The sequence below is a fragment of the Lissotriton vulgaris genome, chromosome 11 (genome assembly GCF_964263255.1).
Source record: "Lissotriton vulgaris chromosome 11, aLisVul1.2, whole genome shotgun sequence".
NCBI classification, from domain to species: Eukaryota; Metazoa; Chordata; class Amphibia; order Caudata; family Salamandridae; genus Lissotriton; species Lissotriton vulgaris.
Genome location: NC_141699.1, coordinates 106,374,445 through 106,394,459, shown reverse-complemented (window position 1 = coordinate 106,394,459; position 20,015 = coordinate 106,374,445). Strand labels below are relative to the sequence as shown.

Genomic DNA, 20,015 nt, shown 5'->3' with positions numbered 1-20,015 from the left:
CACCCTGTCAGCAGCCAGTGGTCACTTAACCCCAGAGGGCACCCCTGCAGGGTACCATGACGGGGCCCCACGTAAACCACCCTGTCAGCAGCCAGTGGTCACTTAACCCCAGAGGGCACCCCTGCAGGGTACCATGAGGGGGCCCCACGTAAACCACCCTGAAAGCAGCCAGTGGTCACTAAACCCCAGCGGGCACCCCTGCAGGGTACCATGAGGGAGCCCCACGTAAACCACCCTGAAAGCAGCCAGTGGTCACTAAACCCCAGAGGGCACCCCTGCAGGGTACCATGAGGGGGCCCCACGTAAACCACCCTGAAAGCAGCCAGTGGTCACTAAACCCCAGCGGGCACCCCTGCAGGGTACCATGAGGGAGCCCCACGTAAACCACCCTGTCAGCATCCATGGGTGCCACTAAACCCCTGCAGGGTACCATGAGGGAGCCCCACGTAAACCACCCTATCAGCAGCCAGTGGTCACTAAACCCCTGCAGGGTACCACGAGGGAGCCCCACGTAAACCACCCTGTCAGCATCCATGGGTGCCACGAAACCCCAGCGGGCACCCCTGCAGGGTACCATGATGGAGCCCCACGTAAACCACCCTGTCAGCATCCATGGGTGCCACTAAACCCCAGAGGGCACCCCTGCAGGGTACCATGAGGGAGCCCCACGTAAACCACCCTGTCAGCAGCCAGTGGTCACTAAACCCCAGAGGGCACCCCTGCAGGGTACCATGAGGGGGCCCCACGTAAACCACCCTGAAAGCAGCCAGTGGTCACTAAACCCCTGCAGGGTACCATGAGGGAGCCCCACGTAAACCACCCTGTCAGCAGCCAGTGGTCACTTAACCCCAGAGGGCACCCCTGCAGGGTACCATGAGGGGGCCCCACGTAAACCACCCTGTCAGCAGCCAGTGGTCACTTAACCCCAGAGGGCACCCCTGCAGGGTACCATGAGGGGGCCCCACGTAAACCACCCTGTCAGCAGCCAGTGGTCACTTAACCCCAGAGGGCACCCCTGCAGGGTACCATGACGGGGCCCCACGTAAACCACCCTGTCAGCAGCCAGTGGTCACTTAACCCCAGAGGGCACCCCTGCAGGGTACCATGAGGGGGCCCCACGTAAACCACCCTGTCAGCATCCATGGGTGCCACTAAACCCCAGAGGGCACCCCTGCAGGGTACCATGAGGGGGCCCCACGTAAACCACCCTGTGAGCAGCCAGTGGTCACTAAACCCCAGCGGGCACCCCTGCAGGGTACCATGAGGGGGCCCCACGTAAACCACCCTGTCAGCAGCCAGGGGTCACTAAACCCCAGCGGGCACCTCTGCAGGGTACCATGAGGGGGCCCCACGTAAACCACCCTGTCAGCAGCCAGGGGTCACTAAACCCCAGCGGGCACCTCTGCAGGGTACCATGAGGGGGCCCCACGTAAACCACCCTGTCAGCAGCCACGGGTGCCACTAAACCCCAGTGGGCACCCCTGCAGGGTACCATGAGGGGGCCCCACGTAAACCACCCTGTCAGCAGCCATGGGTGCCACTAAACCTCAGAGGGCACCCCTGCAGGGTTCCATGAGGGGGCCCCACGTAAACCAGCCTGTAAGCAGCCATTGGTGCCACTAAACCCCAGCGGGCACCCCTGCAGGGTACCATGAGGGGGCCCCACGTAAACCACCCTGTCAGCATCCATGGGTGCCACTAAACCCCAGCGGGTACCCCTGCAGGGTACCATGAGGGGGCCCCACGTAAACCACCCTGTCAGCAGCAATGGGTGCCACTAAACCCCAGCGGGCACCCCTGCAGGGTACCATGAGGAGGCCCCACGTAAACCACCCTGTCAGCAGCCATGGGTGCCACTAAACCCCAGAGGGCACCCCTGCAGGGTACCATGAGGGGGCCCCACGTAAACCACCCTGTCAGCAGCCACGGGTGACACTAAACCCACTAAACCCCAGCGGCCACCCCTGCAGAGTATCATGAGGGAGCCCCATGTAAACCACCCTGTCAGCAGCCACGGGTGCCACTAAACCCCAGCGGGCACCACTGCAGGGTACATGAGGGGGCCCCACGTAAACCACCCTGTCAGCAGCCAGTGGTCACTAAACCCCAGCGGGCACCCCTGCAGGGTACATGAGGGGCCCCACGTAAACCACCCTGTCAGCAGCCACGGGTGCCACTAAACCCCAGAGGGCACCCCCTGCAGGGTACATGAGGGGGCCTACATAAATCCCCCTACCACCCGCCGTTTTAATGCACCTCGCCATGGCTTGCAACCTACCCCAAGATATCAGCAGGATTGTTGGTGCTGTAATTACATTCTAGGTAACCAACATAGTCTGCAGTCAAGGACACATTAGAACATAGCAAACAACATACTCAGTGTTATGGATTCATAAACTAGGGGTCTCTTGATTCCAAAAGTAGATATGTTTTGTGATGTGGAGGCCCAGGAATAGCACCAGGAGCATATCAAAGATAAGATGACTGAGCAACAGTGCACCTTTGTCCTAATCAAAACTTAATTCGCAATGCATCAATGGACTCTGTTAATAGTATTTCAAATATTCACAGTTCTCACTTCCATATTTCCACCTTTCATCTCTGGCTCTCAATCTTTCATCACCATTTCCGCTTCAAGTGTATAACCCAATCTTACATTTTACCACCACTTCTACCCTTCACCATTATATTTAAATCCTCCTCACCTGCACTGCTGGTTTCTACCTCTGTCATTTTAATTTCTATTTGTACCAGTTCACCTCCCCCTCTTGTACTACCTCTCCAAGTTTTCCTTTTAACTCCACCTATATCTTCCTATTATAATAATGCATTTCAGTTCCCCTTCACTCTCAAATTTGTCTCTTGTGCTTTTCTCTCAATCATGTCCCATCACACCTCCAATTCTTACTCTTTGCATCTGCGACAGACAATTTTGCACTCTCTTCTGTTTCACCTGGGTGTTTTTGTAGCTCAATCTCTCTTTAGTTCAAACTATCTCCTCCAAGTTGCTGCTTACACACAGAAACCAAACTTTCAGTCTCTAAATGCACTCTCCTACGTGTGTCCCAGTTTTACTCCCACCGCTCATTTCCAACTCCGTCCTCCCATTTGCCTACAACCTACACAATATACATTTTCTAAATTCTATACCATCCGCTCTCCATTTTAAATACAATCCTATCCTTGAACACTAAAAATATTCATCCCTTCTGTTCATCTCCTACTTCTAGCTTTATTCCTCTCATTCTCTCACTATTATCACTCAATGCCACTTTCCCCACCAGCTCCACCTCTTTAAATCTGTAGTGTTCTTACTTCTGTTTCCCCAGTCTCCTATTTGCCTCCACCTTTCCCCCTCTTTCTCATGTTTGGACCCCTATCACACTTGTTTACCTTACTTCTACTACTCCCATTCCCTCACAGTCTTCTTCCAACTTCCTGTTTTCTTCTTAATTTCATCACTCCCAATTTTCCTTTCAGCTCATTCAGCTTCCTGCTTCCTTCCTCACTTCTTTCACTATTCAATACCAGCGGATTCTCTGTCCATCCCATCTGAACTCCTTAACCACTTTGTAATGTATATCGCTCTCTAGATTTCTTTATGTCTCCCACTCATGTACACTCTCCTGCTCACGTCCATTGACATTCTTTGGCACTTCATTTTATGCTTTCTGGGCCAGATGTACTCCCGTTTTTTTTATGGTCGCAAACAGGAAATCGGCTCGTTTGCGACCGCAAAAAAGGGTGGTGGTATGTACAAACACTATTTTGCGAGTCAGTGACTTGCAAAATAGTGTTTGCGAGTTGCTATTAGGAAGGGGTATGCCAAAGGCGTCCCTTTCTAATAGCGAGTCAGAATGGTATGTACCATTGTTTTGTTACCACAAAACACGAGCAGTTTACTGCCTACTTCAATTAGGTGGTAAGCCACTCGCAAACGGGAAGGGGTCCCAACGAGACCCCTTCCCCTTTGTAAATGGGTGTGAGAATATGTTTTAAGTACAGGCAGTGGTTCGAGGGATCTCTCACTGTCTGCCCTTAAAAAATGAAAATAAAAATGTTCATTGTTTTTTAAAACGCATCCCATTTTCCTTTAACCCCTTGCATGCTGCCGTGATTCTGCGCCTGTGTGGCACATTCCGATCACGGGTGCGGTCATGACGGCCAGGAGCCACCATCAGCACACGAGCACTGTGTGCCATGACGGCTCCCGTCCGTCATCAGCATGCAAGGGGTTAAGGAAAATGGGCTGCATTTGAAAAAAAGGTTGCTACATAGAAAAATCAAACACAGGCATGGGGGTCCGCTGTCCCCAGTAGGCCACCATCCCTGTGTATGCAGGTCATTCCCAATGGGCTGCAAATTGTTATCTGCCTCATGAATATTAATAAGGCAGGTCCCTTGCGACCCATTTGAGAATTGCAAACATTTTCTTAGACACGGTTGTACATTCCATTTTGTGAGTCGTAAATTGTGAGTTGCAAAACGTACCAATTTGCGACTCGCAAAATGGAATGGTCATACATTTGGCTCTCTTGTCCCTTAATTTTTAAAACCTTTGTTCTATTACTGTCTGAGCCTTTCTATGTATGTATTTTATTATTGCTACTTCCCCACCCTGCATTCATTGGTTATGTTTCCCCTTACCTTCCATATATCTCTTTTGCTCCTGCTAAAAAATCTCCTATTTTAATTCTACCACCCACTCTCTTTCTGATTGTAGGTATTCCATCCCTCTACTTTTCTTCCTCCTTTGACTTTATCTGTCTCTTACATTTGTCCCCTTTTCAATTCTCTCCCTGAGCCATAATTATATATATATATATATATATATATATATATATATATATATATATATATATATATATTCAAAAAAGTTGCTCTACGCATGAAGAGCCCACACAACGCTCTTATTCACCTTTTATTGATCGGTAGGCAGCAGGAAACCAAAGCGCACTTCCCCTTGCTTATTCTTAAAGCCTCGTGCCAAACGCGTTTCTGGAGCAGTTCTCCCTTCATCAATGGCAGGCTAATGTGAGAAACGGCAGCTGCTTGTCTTCTTGTGCAATATAGAGTCTGTATTCCCGCCCCCATGGGCGTGTGCAAAACCGTGCATTTGGTAATTGTAGTTTTTCAAGAAAGTGAAACCTTTAGTAGTTGCAGCTATGCCTTTGTATCTTCCAAAGTCTTTTAAATTGCTGGGTCTTCGTAGCGCCGTGTTAGCTGCTTTGCTTGTGCCATCCGATCCGGTAACGTCATTCTTCTTGGTATACTTCTTTTTCGGTATGACCAGACCCGCGATATTAGCAGATACTTTTTTGAATATTAAGTGGCCCGCTCAGGCCACGGAGAAGCCCCCCTGCTAATATCGCGGGTCTGGTCATACCGAAAAAGAAGTATACCAAGAAGAATGACGTTACCGGATCGGATGGCACAAGCAAAGCAGCTAACACGGCGCTACGAAGACCCAGCAATTTAAAAGACTTTGGAAGATACAAAGACATAGCTGCAACTACTAAAGGTTTCACTTTCTTGAAAAACTACAATTACCAAATGCACGGTTTGCACACGCCCATGGGGGCGGGAATACAGACTCTATATTGCACAAGAAGACAAGCAGCTGCCGTTTCTCACATTAGCCTGCCATTGATGAAGGGAGAACTGCTCCAGAAACGCGTTTGGCACGAGGCTTTAAGAATAAGCAAGGGGAAGTGCGCTTTGGTTTCCTGCTGCCTACCGATCAATAAAAGGTGAATAAGAGCGTTGTGTGGGCTCTTCATGCGTAGAGCAACTTTTTTGAATATTAAGTGGCCCGCTCAGGCCACGGAGAAGCCCCCCTGCTAATATCGCGGGTCTGGTCATACCGAAAAAGAAGTATACCAAGAAGAATGACGTTACCGGATCGGATGGCACAAGCAAAGCAGCTAACATGGCGCTACGAAGACCCAGCAATTTAAAAGACTTTGGAAGATACAAAGACATAGCTGCAACTACTAAAGGTTTCACTTTCTTGAAAAACTACAATTACCAAATGCACGGTTTTGCACACGCCCATGGGGGCGGGAATACAGACTCTATATTGCACAAGAAGACAAGCAGCTGCCGTTTCTCACATTAGCCTGCCATTGATGAAGGGAGAACTGCTCCAGAAACGCGTTTGGCACGAGGCTTTAAGAATAAGCAAGGGGAAGTGCGCTTTGGTTTCCTGCTGCCTACCGATCAATAAAAGGTGAATAAGAGCGTTGTGTGGGCTCTTCATGCGTAGAGCAACTTTTTTGAATATATATATATATATATATATATATATATATATATCTACTAATGTTAATGGAGGGCTATGTTTACTTAACATTATCATCATCAGGCTGCAGGTAGTAGAGCCTGTTAATGAGCAATGCTCAGTCAGATTTATGGGTCAGGCTGAGTCACAGAGGTGAAGCACTGAAGAATTTAACTCTTAAATGAAGTCCTTGTCAATATTTGAGTGCGAGAACAAAATGATGTTTCTGAACGTTTTCAAATGGGAGAAAATGAAAATGAAAAGTTACCTTAATTAATAAGTTAATTCTTCATTTTTATTTTATCCCATTTCTAAGAGTCACATTTAAATGCAGCAGGCCTTTTGTTCCCAGTGACCAGTAGACAATGTGCCAAATGTATAACTGGAAAATAGTCTTTTTTTCAAATGGGAGTAATTTAAAGTGAAGCAAACTTTTTACATGAAACATTAAGCATTAATGTTTTTCAATTAAGCCAAATGTCTCCTAATGTTTTATGAAGCATGGTGACTTAAAATTCCCCCCATTTAAACCATGTTTACAGGCCACTGGGAGCAAAGTGCTTGGTGAGTGTAAATGTGACGCTTGGAAACTGGAGAAACTGTAATTGATGAGTTTTATGAAATCCACCTAAACAAAGTTAACTCTTCAGTTTAATTTTCTCGATTCATTGCCATATTTATAAGTGAAAAATAGAGCCATTATTATAAGTTGGAGAAATTAAAACTGCAGAAAAATGTTTCATACTATGAACATTTTTGCAGAACATTTTTCTGCACTTTAAAATTCTTGGATTTGCGTTATACATATAACGGTGCCGCATATGGCGAAAGGTATGTCCGGTGCCACAAGTACATATGCCACAGGCTCTCAGTCATCCATACACATATATCACCATTCATACGCACACAAGTTCACACATCCCCAAAGATCACGCTCTCACTCACAAACATGGCAGACTTGTTATAGTGCCCCTAGTCAAAGTATTTTGTTCAAACCATAGCATCTGGCTCAATGGACATTAGGTTTAAAGCCAATGAAGCTGGGTGTGGGGGCGTCTGGTAACAATGCTTAGCCTCAAGTAGCTAACAATGATTTTAACTAATAGCTAGCACTACAGAAAAGGTTGAAGACCCCGGATGTAGAGGAATAGCACACTGCATTCCCAATGAAACACAGGCAAGGCAAGAGCTGTGCGGGCTTCCCTCACACACAGAACAGACACACCACAAGCAGCTGCTGTGCTGGCTTTTCTCACACAGAAAAGGTGCTCTGTAGACAGCAGCTTTCCAAATCACTCCTACAAATCATGTATTACACTGAGCAGCAGTGCAAGCATCCATATCAAAACAAGTCCAACATAAAGCAGCTGTGCGGGCTTCCTTCACACACAGAACAGACACCACAAGCAGCTGCTGTGCAATCTTTTCTCATACTGAAAAGGTGCACTCTGGACAGCAGCATTCAAATCCCTCTCATACAAATCATGTATTGCAGTGAGCAGCAGTGCAAGCATCCCTCTAAAAACAAGTCCAGCATGGCCAACAGCAGCTGTGCAGGCTTCCTTCACACACAGAACAGACCCCACAAGCAGCTGCTGTGCATTTTTTTCTCATTGAGAAAAGGAGCACTGGGGACAGCAGCTTTCAAAATCACTCAAACAAATAGTGTATAACAGTGAGCAGCAGTGCAAGCGTCCCAGCATGGACAGCAACTGTTCAAACTTCTCTCATACTAAACAAAAACACTATGATAAGCAGCTGTAGACGCTTCCCTTAAAACAGAAACAGTACGGGAAAGAATGAGCACCGCAAACATCCCTTATAAATTGTGATGAACCATAGGAAGTAAGGAGCGTTGAGTAGCTTTCACAAGTGGAGTAGCATGGGCAGAAGGTATGAAACCACCTCACACCAAAACAGGTAGAAGACCACAGCAGCGACAGGTAAACACAGTTATCAGGTGCCAACATGCCACATGTCACCTTCGGCAAGTTCTGGCCTTTCACCAAAAGCCCTGCACAAACGTGGATTTCTAGTGCACATTTTAAAAGGTAAAAACAAAACTACAATTACCAAAATGCAATGTTATTGGCTAAAAACATAGGACTAGCTGGATGTTTCCCAATTGATATGTTTGAGAATACCTCAGAATGCCCCATGTGTGTTTGTACATGAGTGCAGGACCTAATCCTAAAATGTGATAAAATAGACTGTTACATCTAGCAGTGAATCTCAGAGCGGTGTCAGGTGCAGTTGGGCTATTCGCATTAAGATGCGTGTTTCTAATCTGACAAACTTGTTCTGAGAGCTGTAATAGATAGGTTTCTCAGAAAACTGCAGTTTCAAATACATTTTAAACACAATTTATTTTCATTTTATTTTACTGCTGAGTGCAAATCGTATTAGAGTGTATGCCTGTGCTCACTTTGAACACGATGGTACAGATACCTATATGTAGTCTTTTACCCTGAAATGAAAAAAAATAACTTAGAATTTAGAGTGACCTAGGTCAAGAGGTCAGCCTTGGGATTCAGAAGCGCCATGCGAAAAGGAGCTATGGAAGGGTCTCAGACACTATGACCGACTTTCTGAGTCCGGGTCAGGACACACACACCTGCTCTCATCCTCTAGGTTAGCACGTGAAAATTGGTGAAGCATCAAAACGAAAGTGAAGCTAACTGGTAGTCTGCATGGCGCACTCTTGATGCAGGTGAGCTAATGGACACACCCCACCTCGGATAAGCCCTCTCCTTCCACAGAGCTCTGCTGAATAGCTAGAGCAGTGCTTAATTTGAGCCAGTGGTTTCTGGTGCTTGGCACCAGCACTTATGACAGTCTGCCACTTGGTGGCACTGTTTGACTAATTTAGAGATGAGCAAACAATAGTTGTTTATGTATTCAATAGACATTAAAAATGCCCAAGTAATTTTTATAGGTTTAGGGGTCTGGAATAGTCTGAATCCTCACACTTGAAGGAGTTTGATGGTTAGTAGCTGTATTGGTCCTGTCATTGGCAGTACTTTGAGGGGAAATACATGGTGAAAGTGCAGTGGCCTCTTGACGAGGCCCTAGGACTTATTTTTTGCAAACTAAGCAGTCCAGTTCTGCTTTGTTCTTTTAAAATGTAATCTGCTCACAGGACTATCGCAATGAGGCGTGCCACTCAGGCACTTGTAGTAAATACTTCCTAATGAAACTTGTCTTTTGAGTGAGGAGGAGCCCTACCTTTGTTTTGCTGTGTTCGAGGAGGAAGCCAACTACTCGCCGCACCCGCTGCGCGGGTGCCGCTTCGACCTCTGACACTGAGGAGGTGGAAGCCATCAGGAAGCAGCTTTTATCGAACTCCTGACCCAGGGCTTGAAGTACAACAGGCGGCCTGTGCTGAGCGCTGCAGGGACTCCATATACCAGGAGCCCCTGCCTGACCTTCTACACCTGGTCCACGTTCGCCGGCCAGCCCCGCCCCCTGGACAGCGTGTGCATATACTCCCCTTGCACCCTCTACCCTTCGGGAATGAAACTTGTCTTTTGAGTGAGGAGGAGCCCTACCTTTGTTTTGCTGTGTTCGAGGAGGAAGCCAACTACTCGCCGCACCCGCTACGCGGGTGCCGCTTCGACCTCTGACACTGAGGATGTGGAAGCCATCGGGAAGCAGCCTTTATCAAACTCCTGACCCAGGGCTTGAAGGACAACAAGCGGCCTGTGCTGAGTGCTGCAGGGACTCCATATACCAGGAGCCCCTGCCTGACCTTCCACACCTGGTCTGCGTTTGCCGGCCAGCCCAGCCCCCTGGACAACGTGTGCTCCATATAACTATTCTGAGTCACCGCTGCGCGGGAGCGCGCGGTGACGCCCGGGAGAAGCCCCGGACAAGAGCGGGACCGTTTGTGGCCGTTAGTGGCCGGTTGAGGCTGGGCTGGACCACCTCTCTTAGTTTTTCAGCAGTCATACTTTGGGTATTTGTTATCCATTTTGTAAGGGTTTTTTTGTATGCACTGTATTAGTTGTCTAAATTTCCTATAACGCCATCCATATTGTTCTGCACAGCGAGCGCTATTTACTAGTGCTCTAAGTCACGCCCAAAGTTGTGCGATACCTATCGACAACTGCTACTGCACAACCTTTGAGCTTAAAATCCTTCTTACCCTGTTATTTATTTGGATTTTGACAGGGTTAAAGAATGGTGAGGCGCGTCCCCGCAACATCTGTCGCTGCCCCAGCCTCTAAGCAAAAAGATCCAGTAAAACCCCAGCTCCCTACCCTTACAGCTATTGACCGCATGTTACAAAAAACTATTGGGGTGGTGGTCAACGCCATAGAAAACACGGAGCGTCGTCTTTCGCTCCCTGTAGGCGCTGCACCCCCCATCCTCCTTCCTAATGTCTCTATGGTCTCTACCAATTCTCAGGATTCCATATTGGCACCACTCTTTTCTGCTCTACCAGGTGACGGTCACACCCCGAGTACTGGGGACATAGTCCCCACAGTGGCAAACTTGACCCCAGGGACTTTAACTTCAAATGTAAGACTATCCTTGACCCCTCCCATCTTTCAAGATGTGGTTACTACTAACTCTCCACTCTGGACTGGGGCTCCTAATCTCACTGGATGTACTCACTCGCTAGTTAACATTAGCTCAGCATCAAGCTCGCAGTTAAGTACAAGTAGTCCTAACCCTAGTGTAACAAACGAGAGGACAGTTAGCTAGGCGCAAGTCCAAATATGTAGTCAAGGAGTGCCCAATTTTAAGAAGTTCCAAGGGGGTAACGAAGGGGACCAAGCAAACGAAATTGTCCGTCAAACACCACATACCAAAGGGCAAGCTTACTCAGAGTGTTGTAGCTGGGGGCCCCCCTGATGCAACAGAGCATCTAGGTGTGTCAATTGACGCAAGCTCTGGTGATAGGATAGAGACCTTACTGGATAGATCTCCTTATATCCAAGATAGTAATAACCCCGCTGGTGGTAATATTGTTTCGCCAAATAATATTACCCCAAGCGAAATGTGTCCTGCTAATGCTCAGAGGGACATTGCCTTCCTTACCCATGCTGAGCACCTCATGAAGTCCCTCATTCTACCAGTGATTGAGAGGCTGAAAGAACTCTCGTCAAGGTTAGATCGACTTGAGCAGGGTATGTTGGACAATTTCTACTCTGTAAAATCCCTAATTAAACTTCATTCTAAAATTAACCCCGTAGCAGCTAAACAGACACAAACCACGTTAGCGGCCCCTGTAGCTGCAGGTAAACGCACAACTCCTAATCAGAATGGCGCAATAGGGACCCCAAGAGGAGTTGATCGCCCAGAGAAAACTGCGCCATTGAGCAAAGCACTAGGCTCAGATATACAATTAAATAAGGCCAGCAACGTAATATCTCAATCTGCGTCTAAAGGGGACAAGGGGGCTTGTGAAGGTGCACAGGCGCCGAAGGACAAACACAGTAATAGCCACCCAGCAAGGCAAATTAGCGATCTGTCTCTAAAATCTGAACGAGCAAATAGCAAAGTAACCAATCTCCCATGCATTAACCTGCCCCCAGAATGTATGCCCTATGTAGTTGTGCTGGTAGGAGTCCCTTGCCTAAAGCAGGGAAAAATTGAATCACACGCTGAACTTAAGAACAAGACAATATTCAGGTTAAACAGAAATAGGCCCCTCCCGAGGGATCTGGACGGCCACATCTCCTTGGTTAGGCGCGTCAGTTGGGTGGGAACAAGAATTAAGGGTAGCGAGGGAGATTGTATCCTAGTTAATTTTGGAGTGGTGTGGCTCACTGGTTAGAGGCGGCAGACCCGGAAGCAGAGAACGGCCCGGGACCAGGGTTCAATTCCCGCCGCGGCAGGGTCGTGGACCAGGGTCAGCGGACTCGATAATTCTCGCCTCGGTACCTACTCTAACCAGGGATCACACTTGGCAACTCTGGGCATTAGCTTGCCTCATCTCTACAACGGCCCCCCACATTCGCCGGGGATGCCTGGTTTCCAATTGGAGATACCCAGTAAGGACCATCTCACAGGGATAGCCAGGACGGGTTCCCCAGCGGTCTACAGCGCCACAACGCCTCAGGGCAGCAGTGCGCTTTACAAGACACATACATTTACATTTACAATTTGTATTTGTATTTAATTTATTTATAGAGCGCTAACAATCATCCTGAGTAGGATATCACGGCGCTAAAGTTGGATGCTGAGAGGTACGATAACCACACTGAGTGATGATTTATTCTGATTTAGGGAAGAGTAGTGTCTTTAGTTGTTTCCTAAAAGACAGAAGGTCATCTGTCAGTCTAAGACTGGGAGGAAGTTCATTCCACTTAGTAGCCGCCAGATGCGAGAAGGCTCGCTCTCCCATCCTGACAGTCTTCACCCGGGTGGTGGTGGCTCTTCCTAATGTACTAGATCGGAGGTTCCTCTGTGGTCTGTGGAATTCAACTTTATTATGTAAAATGGTAGGGCCTGCGTTTTATAGCACCTTGTGTGTGATACATAGTAATTTAAAATTGGCTCTTTGTCGCATCGGGAGCCAATGAAGCTCTTGCATGCAGCTTTTAGCCGAATCAAATTTCTTTTTATTACAGACAGCCTTTGCCGCGGCATTTTGTACTATCTGCAGTTTGGAAAAGAGATAGTCTGCCATTCCGACAAACAGTGAGTTGCCATAGTCCAATCTGCTCATCAGCAATGACTGAACCAGAGTTTTCCTACATTCAGTCGGGATCCAGGGGAAAACTCGTCTGAGCATTTTCAGCAATGCAAAGCTTTTGCCGCAGACAGTGGAGACATGTGATTTCATGGACAGAGCACTGTCCAATACCACTCCCAGGTTTTTTGCTTTTGGGGTGGGATTCGGAGGCAACCCCAGGTTGCTTGGCCACCAGCTGTTATCCCAGAGCTGGGAATTTTTGCCAAACAAGATGATTTCTGACTTGTCTGCATTTAATCTCAGACAATGCTCTTGCATCCAGTTGGCCAGTTCAGTCAGGCAGTTTATCAGTCGGGTTTTAGGATCATCCTTTTCATCAATGGTAACCATTAACTGGGTGTCGTCAGCATAAGAACACATTTCGACACCCCACCGTCTTCCAATGGCTGCCAATGAGGAAACGAAAACATTAAACAAAGTTGGACTGAGTGAGGCCCCCTGGGGCACCCCATATTTAATGTTTCGCGGGGGAGAGATGAAATCACCCAAACACACTGATTGTGTTCGATCCTCCAGAAAAGATTTTAGCCATCCCAATGCCAAACAGTTTGGACCTGGCACACCTTTTGAAAGGTGCGCCGTATTCATAATAGGGTCCCTGGTAGTCTGCTGTCATAAAGGACGGGAGTGGGTTTAAAAAAGGAGGACTGCCTCTATATTTACAGAGAGGCAAGTCAACTTTACCTCGTGTAGCTTCCTGAGCACTAGTGGACTCGGAGCTAAAAGCATAATATCTGCACTTGTCGTTAATGATTGTTACTGTACAGTGGCCGCATGCTCATATACTGGTAACCGCACACAAGCGGCGGAGGAGCATCGCCTCACAAGAAAAATACAATTATAATAAAACCCTGTTATTACCATTTTATTTTTTAGTACTTGCTGTGTTAGATTTCTTTTAGGTGCATGCTGGGCTGCCCACAGAGCAAGGGGAGGAGTGGTGGGCACTTTCTAACTGTGCATGAAGGTTTGGTTAACCGTCTTGGGCCGGCCAAACAGACATGCGTACTTAGCATCCTCTCTACCCGGCTGTATTGTAGATAACATGCACAGGTTCTCACTACCGGTCTGAGCGCCAAACTAGGCCCCTCGAACCAATCACGACGTTCTTGTCATGCTGATGACAGCAGCATCGTGATTGGCTTAGGGGAGTCTGGGAGCCTATATGATTCCTGAGTCAACCGTAGAAGACAGAAGAGAGGTGGCGTCCGGCAGGTAAGTGAAATTTTCTTTTTTTCCTTTTCATTTTTCTTTTAACCCCACCCTCCCTCCTCACCACTACTAGCCCCTAGCAGCCGCTACTTTACAAAAATACCTGTAGCATTTCCTTACAAACAAGGGTACGCATGCACACCTGATACACAAATCCAAATCACAGGACAAACTGCCAGGAAAAATAACATGTTTTGGAAACATAACTAGCTAATCGAGAGTACTCACTTATTTAGTGACACCAAAAAAGAAGACTTCCATCTCATCTGATGCAAAAAAAGACTTCTGTGTATGTGTTGCCTCATGTGTGTGGATCCCAGGTCACCACCCCACAGACCGCTTGCGGTTCTTTCCTAATATATTGTCCTTTAACCTATCCTACAACAGACCCTCACATCACCTACATACCAGCCGCCATGCTGTATAATTTACTGGACAAAGAATTGATTCCCATGACAACCCAACTCCTTTTCTTTCTGTCGCTATAGCTGCACCACCTTGTTACACAAATACACCATATTGGGTCCCAAGCTTGGGATGTTAAATAGCTTAGGATGTTGAATCTGTGCATACCTCTTTTGCGGTGAGCAGTACTGAACAGTTTGCAAAAGAGAAATCAGATTCTTTTAATCAATATTCCTTGATCCATTCTCCCGGTCACCCAGGCACACTACTTCAATAGGATTCCCCTGGGACGATTATCAGCTCTGGCTAGCATGGCGATGAGTGGATCACTATTGTTCCCTAAGAGATACAGACTTGACATCAAGGTGTGGTTAACACAATTCCAATTCCTGTACAATAAATCTTTGCTTCAGAACGGCTAGGTCATAGCAGTGCAGATGACCCAGCTAAATCTGTGGGCGCGGTGAGTAGGCATGGGTAGGCACATGAAATCTGTGGTTTTCAAACCACTTTCACTAAGCCTGCTGGCAGAGGAGTCTACGTCCAAGGCAGACCCTGAAGTCACCAAGAAGGATGTCTAAAGCAAGCTCCCAGAGACAGAAGGCGAGTGGGAGTGGCCACTTCGCTCATGCAAATGAGCACGCGAGACACTTTGAGTACCGACTGGTCGTCAACAATTGAAGCTACCAATAGAAAGAAGAAAACATGCAGCGTTGTAAACATGAAGGAAGGACACGTGTGGAGGCGAATGGTGGCCTGTTTATAACACAAGGTAACAGCAGTGTTGAAGGCAGACTGTGAACATACAGACCAAGGGATGCTGAGAATCACACGCCGAGCTCTTCTTACCGTAAGGAAACTCAGACAGCATCTCGAAGGCCTTGTGCATGTTCACTCGGCAGAGGGTGACGGGATCATCCAGGAGCTGAGACAGAGGGATAATGACGTCACTGCGCAAAAAGCCATCCCTGGAAACAGATAAAACACACAAACAGAAGATGCATGAGAAATTGGGAAGGGCCATATTTACAAGGCCCCACCCAAGTGGATTCAATTTAAATCATTATGTACAGCGCTCAAATCTCTTGACAATATGGGGCCCCCAGAACTGAAGACATTTCTAAAGTCATACATTCCAACCAGAGCCCTTAGATCTGCCGAACTGGGAAATATAATTGTTTCTAGAGTTAACAAGGTGAGATGGGGAGGAAAGAGGTTCTCAGCTACAACTGCCAGCCTGTGAAACTCTCTGCCTATCTTGTTGAAGAAAGAATCCAACCTCCTTAAATTTAGAAAGGGCCTAAAAACGTGGCTGTTACAGCATAATCAATCCTTTTGTTCTACTCTGACCTGTATTTATCAAAGACAGCGTCTACAAACCCCAGGGTATTTGATGCGCTTTACAAATTTCTCATCATTAAAAAGACCTGACCTTGCACAGTCACATCACAATGAATGCACAATAACCGATGTCACTTCACAATCATAACAGAAAGAACACTTCATAAAACTGGGCGTGGGGGCAGATATATCAAATGAACCAGGACATGCAAAGCCACGTCAAAATAGCCCAGTCATAGGACCTGGGGCTTGAATTAATCTATCATAACCCTGGTACTGCGTAGACACATTGAAATGAATGAACCAATCATAAAACGTGCTCCTGCACAGTCTCATCAGAATGAACCAATCATAAACCGTGCAGTGTGGCAGCGACATATGAATGAATCCATCAGAAACCTGGCCATGCACAGTCAGATCAGAATCGGCCAATCATAAAACCTTGCACAGGCAACCCAGAATGAAGAAATGATAACCAGTGCCTGGATGCCACCCCTTCCCGGGTGAGTAGCCGCGCTATGCAAATCCATTGATTGATTGAATGATTGATTGAACCTCGCACCTCCCAGTCATATCAGACAGCAACATAAACAGACCTAAACGCGTGCTGTATGCAATGACATCAGAAACAAATCTATGAAAATGGATGCCCGTCCAACGTCACTGTGAAATGAATGAATCATAACACCTGGCCCTGCAGGTATATCAGAATGCAACGAACCACTCATACAACTTGACTTTGTACAGGGAGGTTGAAATGAACCAATCATAAAACCGGGCCTTAGGCAGCGACATTAAAATGAACCAATCATAAAACCTCGCCCTGTGCGGTTACATTCACCCCATCATAAAACCCGCCCCTACGCAGTTCAACTGGAATGACGCCATCATGAAACCTAGCTCTGCGCAGTCACATTGAAATGGCCCAATAATAAAACCAAGTCCTTTGCAGTCCCATTGGAAGGAACCAACCCTGGTCCAGTGAGCGACATTGAAATGAGCCGTTTATAAAACAAAGCCCTGCACAGTCGCATTGAAAGGAACCAATCATACACTCTGGCCTTACGCAATCACAGTGAAAGAACCCATCATAAAACTTGGTCTTGCGCAGTCTCAATCAAAGGAACCAATCATAAAACCTGGCCCTTGCAGTCAAATGAAATGAATCAATGATAAATCCTTGACCTACGCGGTCACACTGAAATGAACCACTCCTAAAAAAAAGCCCTTCACAGTGAATTGAAATGAACCAATCATATTTCCTGGTCCTAGGCAGTCACACTGAAATGAACCTATCATCGAATTTTGCGTTACACAGTCACATTGAAATGAAGCAATCGTAAAACCTGGCCTTCACAGTCACATTGAAATTAATCAATCGTAAAACCTGGCCCTCACAGTCACATTGAAATGAACCAATCATAAAACCTAGCCCTCAAAGTCACATTGAGATGAGCCATTCATAAAACCTAGCCCTCAAAGTCACATTGAGATGAGCCAATCATAAAACCTGTCCCTGTGCAGTTCAACCATTCATAATGTGGCCCAGCACAGAAGGTCACATCAGCATGAGCCAAATCTCAGTTGGTAAAATGAGATCTGCCATAAAACCAGAACTTGCACACTGAAATCAGAAGCTCCTCCCATTGACCACAGACTGGCATAGTAATATCTGCATGGACAAACCATGGGACACCGTGGAGTTGCCCAAGCATAGAAAAGCAATCTGCACAGCCGCCACTCCAGGGATTGAAAGGAAGTTCAACTCTGCTGCGAGGGAGGAGGAGCTACGCGCAAAAACAAGATGGCCGCGTGAGCACAGGGCGCCTGAGACCCTCGCAACCTCCCGCATTTATCCTGAAAATTATCCTGACCACATAGATGGGTTATTGAAGACGAGCCATAGCTGAGGCGGACACCGTTGTCCAAATTTGATTCGGACTTTGGGAACCGGAATAACAACGATTTGAATATTGCAGCCTGCCCCTCGGAGATGCCAGGGGCTCGAGTTGGAGCAGTGCCCGGGCAGTAGTTGAACAACAGCGGCCTGAGGAGACACTGACATGTACTTTCACTTTCGTATTCGAGGCTCCAGTCTGATCCTATCTGAGAGAGAGCCTGCTACTAACAGAAGCTATTTGACGGCTTAGCGAGCATAAGGGGATGTCCTAACTGCGTATACTGGGCCTGAACTGACTTGCCCTCTGGTCGCCGCTGATGCTCTGATCGCAGCTCCCGATGCGGCCACTTTCTCTCAAGCTCCGCCACTTTGGAAGGCCTCCTTGTCTGTGATGGTGACCAAACCTGATGGCGACAAGCAAAAGTCCAAGACCACTCGGCGAGGTGGCTACACCCAAGCAAACAATATGGATCGATATGCCCAATCTAAAGGATCCCTGGTGGACCGAGCAGATCACTGGATGGTACTAAAGAGGGCCCGGCCTCTTCAGCAGAATTGATTTTACAAGACGTCATGGGCGCCCTTGATGGGATGAAGGCATCCATTGGCCAACAATTTGAGACTCTCGCCCACAAGCTGGACATTGTTTTGATTGATGTTAATTTGATCCGTACGGATTTATCTAAAACCAATGAAAAGGTCAATTCTTTAGGTCTGAAAACTTCCAGCCTAACGGGTGATGTGTCCGACTTGCAGACAGAGGTCCGCAATGTGCGGACCTCTAATGATCTTTTTGCTTGCCGGTTGGAGGACTTTGAAGGTAGGGCCCGGCGTAACAACGTACGCATTATTGGGGTCCCGGAAAAGTCAGAGGAACCGGCAGCTGATCTGTTTGTGGAAGATCTTATTACCAAACACCTCGCTCCTAAGGGTCTGAGCAAGTTCTTCGCGATTGAACAAGCCCACAGAGTACCGGGTGGTAAACCGAAGTTGGGTGCCCCGCCGAGCCCTCTCATCGCCAGAATCTTTAACTTCCGGGATAGAGACGCTATCCTGCAGGCCTCACGGATGAGTGGACCCACAAAATACGAAAATACCACTGTAAGTTTCTACCCGGACTTTACACAGGCAGTCCAAAAGCAAAGACTTGGATTTCTGGGCGTAAAACGACGACTGAGGGAGATGGAACTGAAATACGCAATGCTATTTCCAGCCAGGCAGCGTGTTGAATTCGAAGAACGAACATATTTTTCTGATCGTCCAGAGATTGGGGGAGACTGGCTCGACACTTTGCCACACCAACGTGGCCGGGAGGAACATTCTGGAGGAGCGGAAGGCGGCCCGATGGAGCAGTAATAGGAGCATGGTTTCCGGCCCCTGAACTTTACTGACTATGGTTCGATGACTTTTACTGTATGATTTAACGTTTCGTACCCGGGGGTGGCGGGGCGATGGGTGGACATTTTCCTCCTCTGGGGTTTCTTTTTGTAGACTAGTTTGATATCAGGGCGACAGGCACACTGCAAGTTGGGGTGGATATTTAGTCTTACGCAGGGGTGCAGGGTGGGGGGATTTGTAACGGGCTTCCGGTTCGAGGGTGTGTTTTGGTTCAATGCAAGGCAACGTAATGTTATATCATTTGATTTGGATGTTGAGTTCCGAGGAGGGGTGGATCTGCTTTCACGTTTGGAATGGGGGGTAGGGGATTGAGACTAATGAGTTGGAATGTGAATGGGTTGGGGGACAAGATTAAACAAGGGGTTGTGTTACAATTGTTGAAGTGACTTTCCCCTGATGTGGTGTTGTTGCAGGAAACACATTTGATCGGTAATACTTGTCATGCCATGAACCGGAGGGGGTATCACCTGGTTGCCCATGCGGGGTTCTCCTCTGGATCCAGAGGGGTGGGTATCCTAGTTAGGAATTCTCTCCCCTTAGAAATAGATGCAACGATCCTGGATGATAGGGGGCGCTACGCAGCTCTTACTGGACGATGGGAGGGTAGAACTATATCCTTGATCTCTGTTTACGTCCCCCCGGGTCTACAGTCGACAACTTTTGCTGACCTGGGGAGAATAGTATTGGGACTTCCTGAGGGGACTCTGGTCATGGGCAGCGATTTTATCTCGGTTGTCTCTGGCAGGGAGGATCGGCACCCACCCAGGGACCTTACA

The 20,015-nt window shown here is 47.5% G+C and overlaps 1 protein-coding gene across 1 annotated transcript in view; it reads right to left on the bottom strand.

Annotated features, from left to right (window-relative positions):
- The window catches only part of RSPH14 (radial spoke head 14 homolog), a 590,080-nt gene that overhangs the window by 501,521 nt on the left and 68,544 nt on the right, over nt 1-20,015 (bottom strand). The window contains exon 3 of the mRNA XM_086942804.1: nt 15,450-15,568. Within this exon, the coding sequence (XP_086798930.1) occupies nt 15,450-15,568 (119 nt within the window). The remainder of the gene's footprint in view (nt 1-15,449; nt 15,569-20,015) is intronic.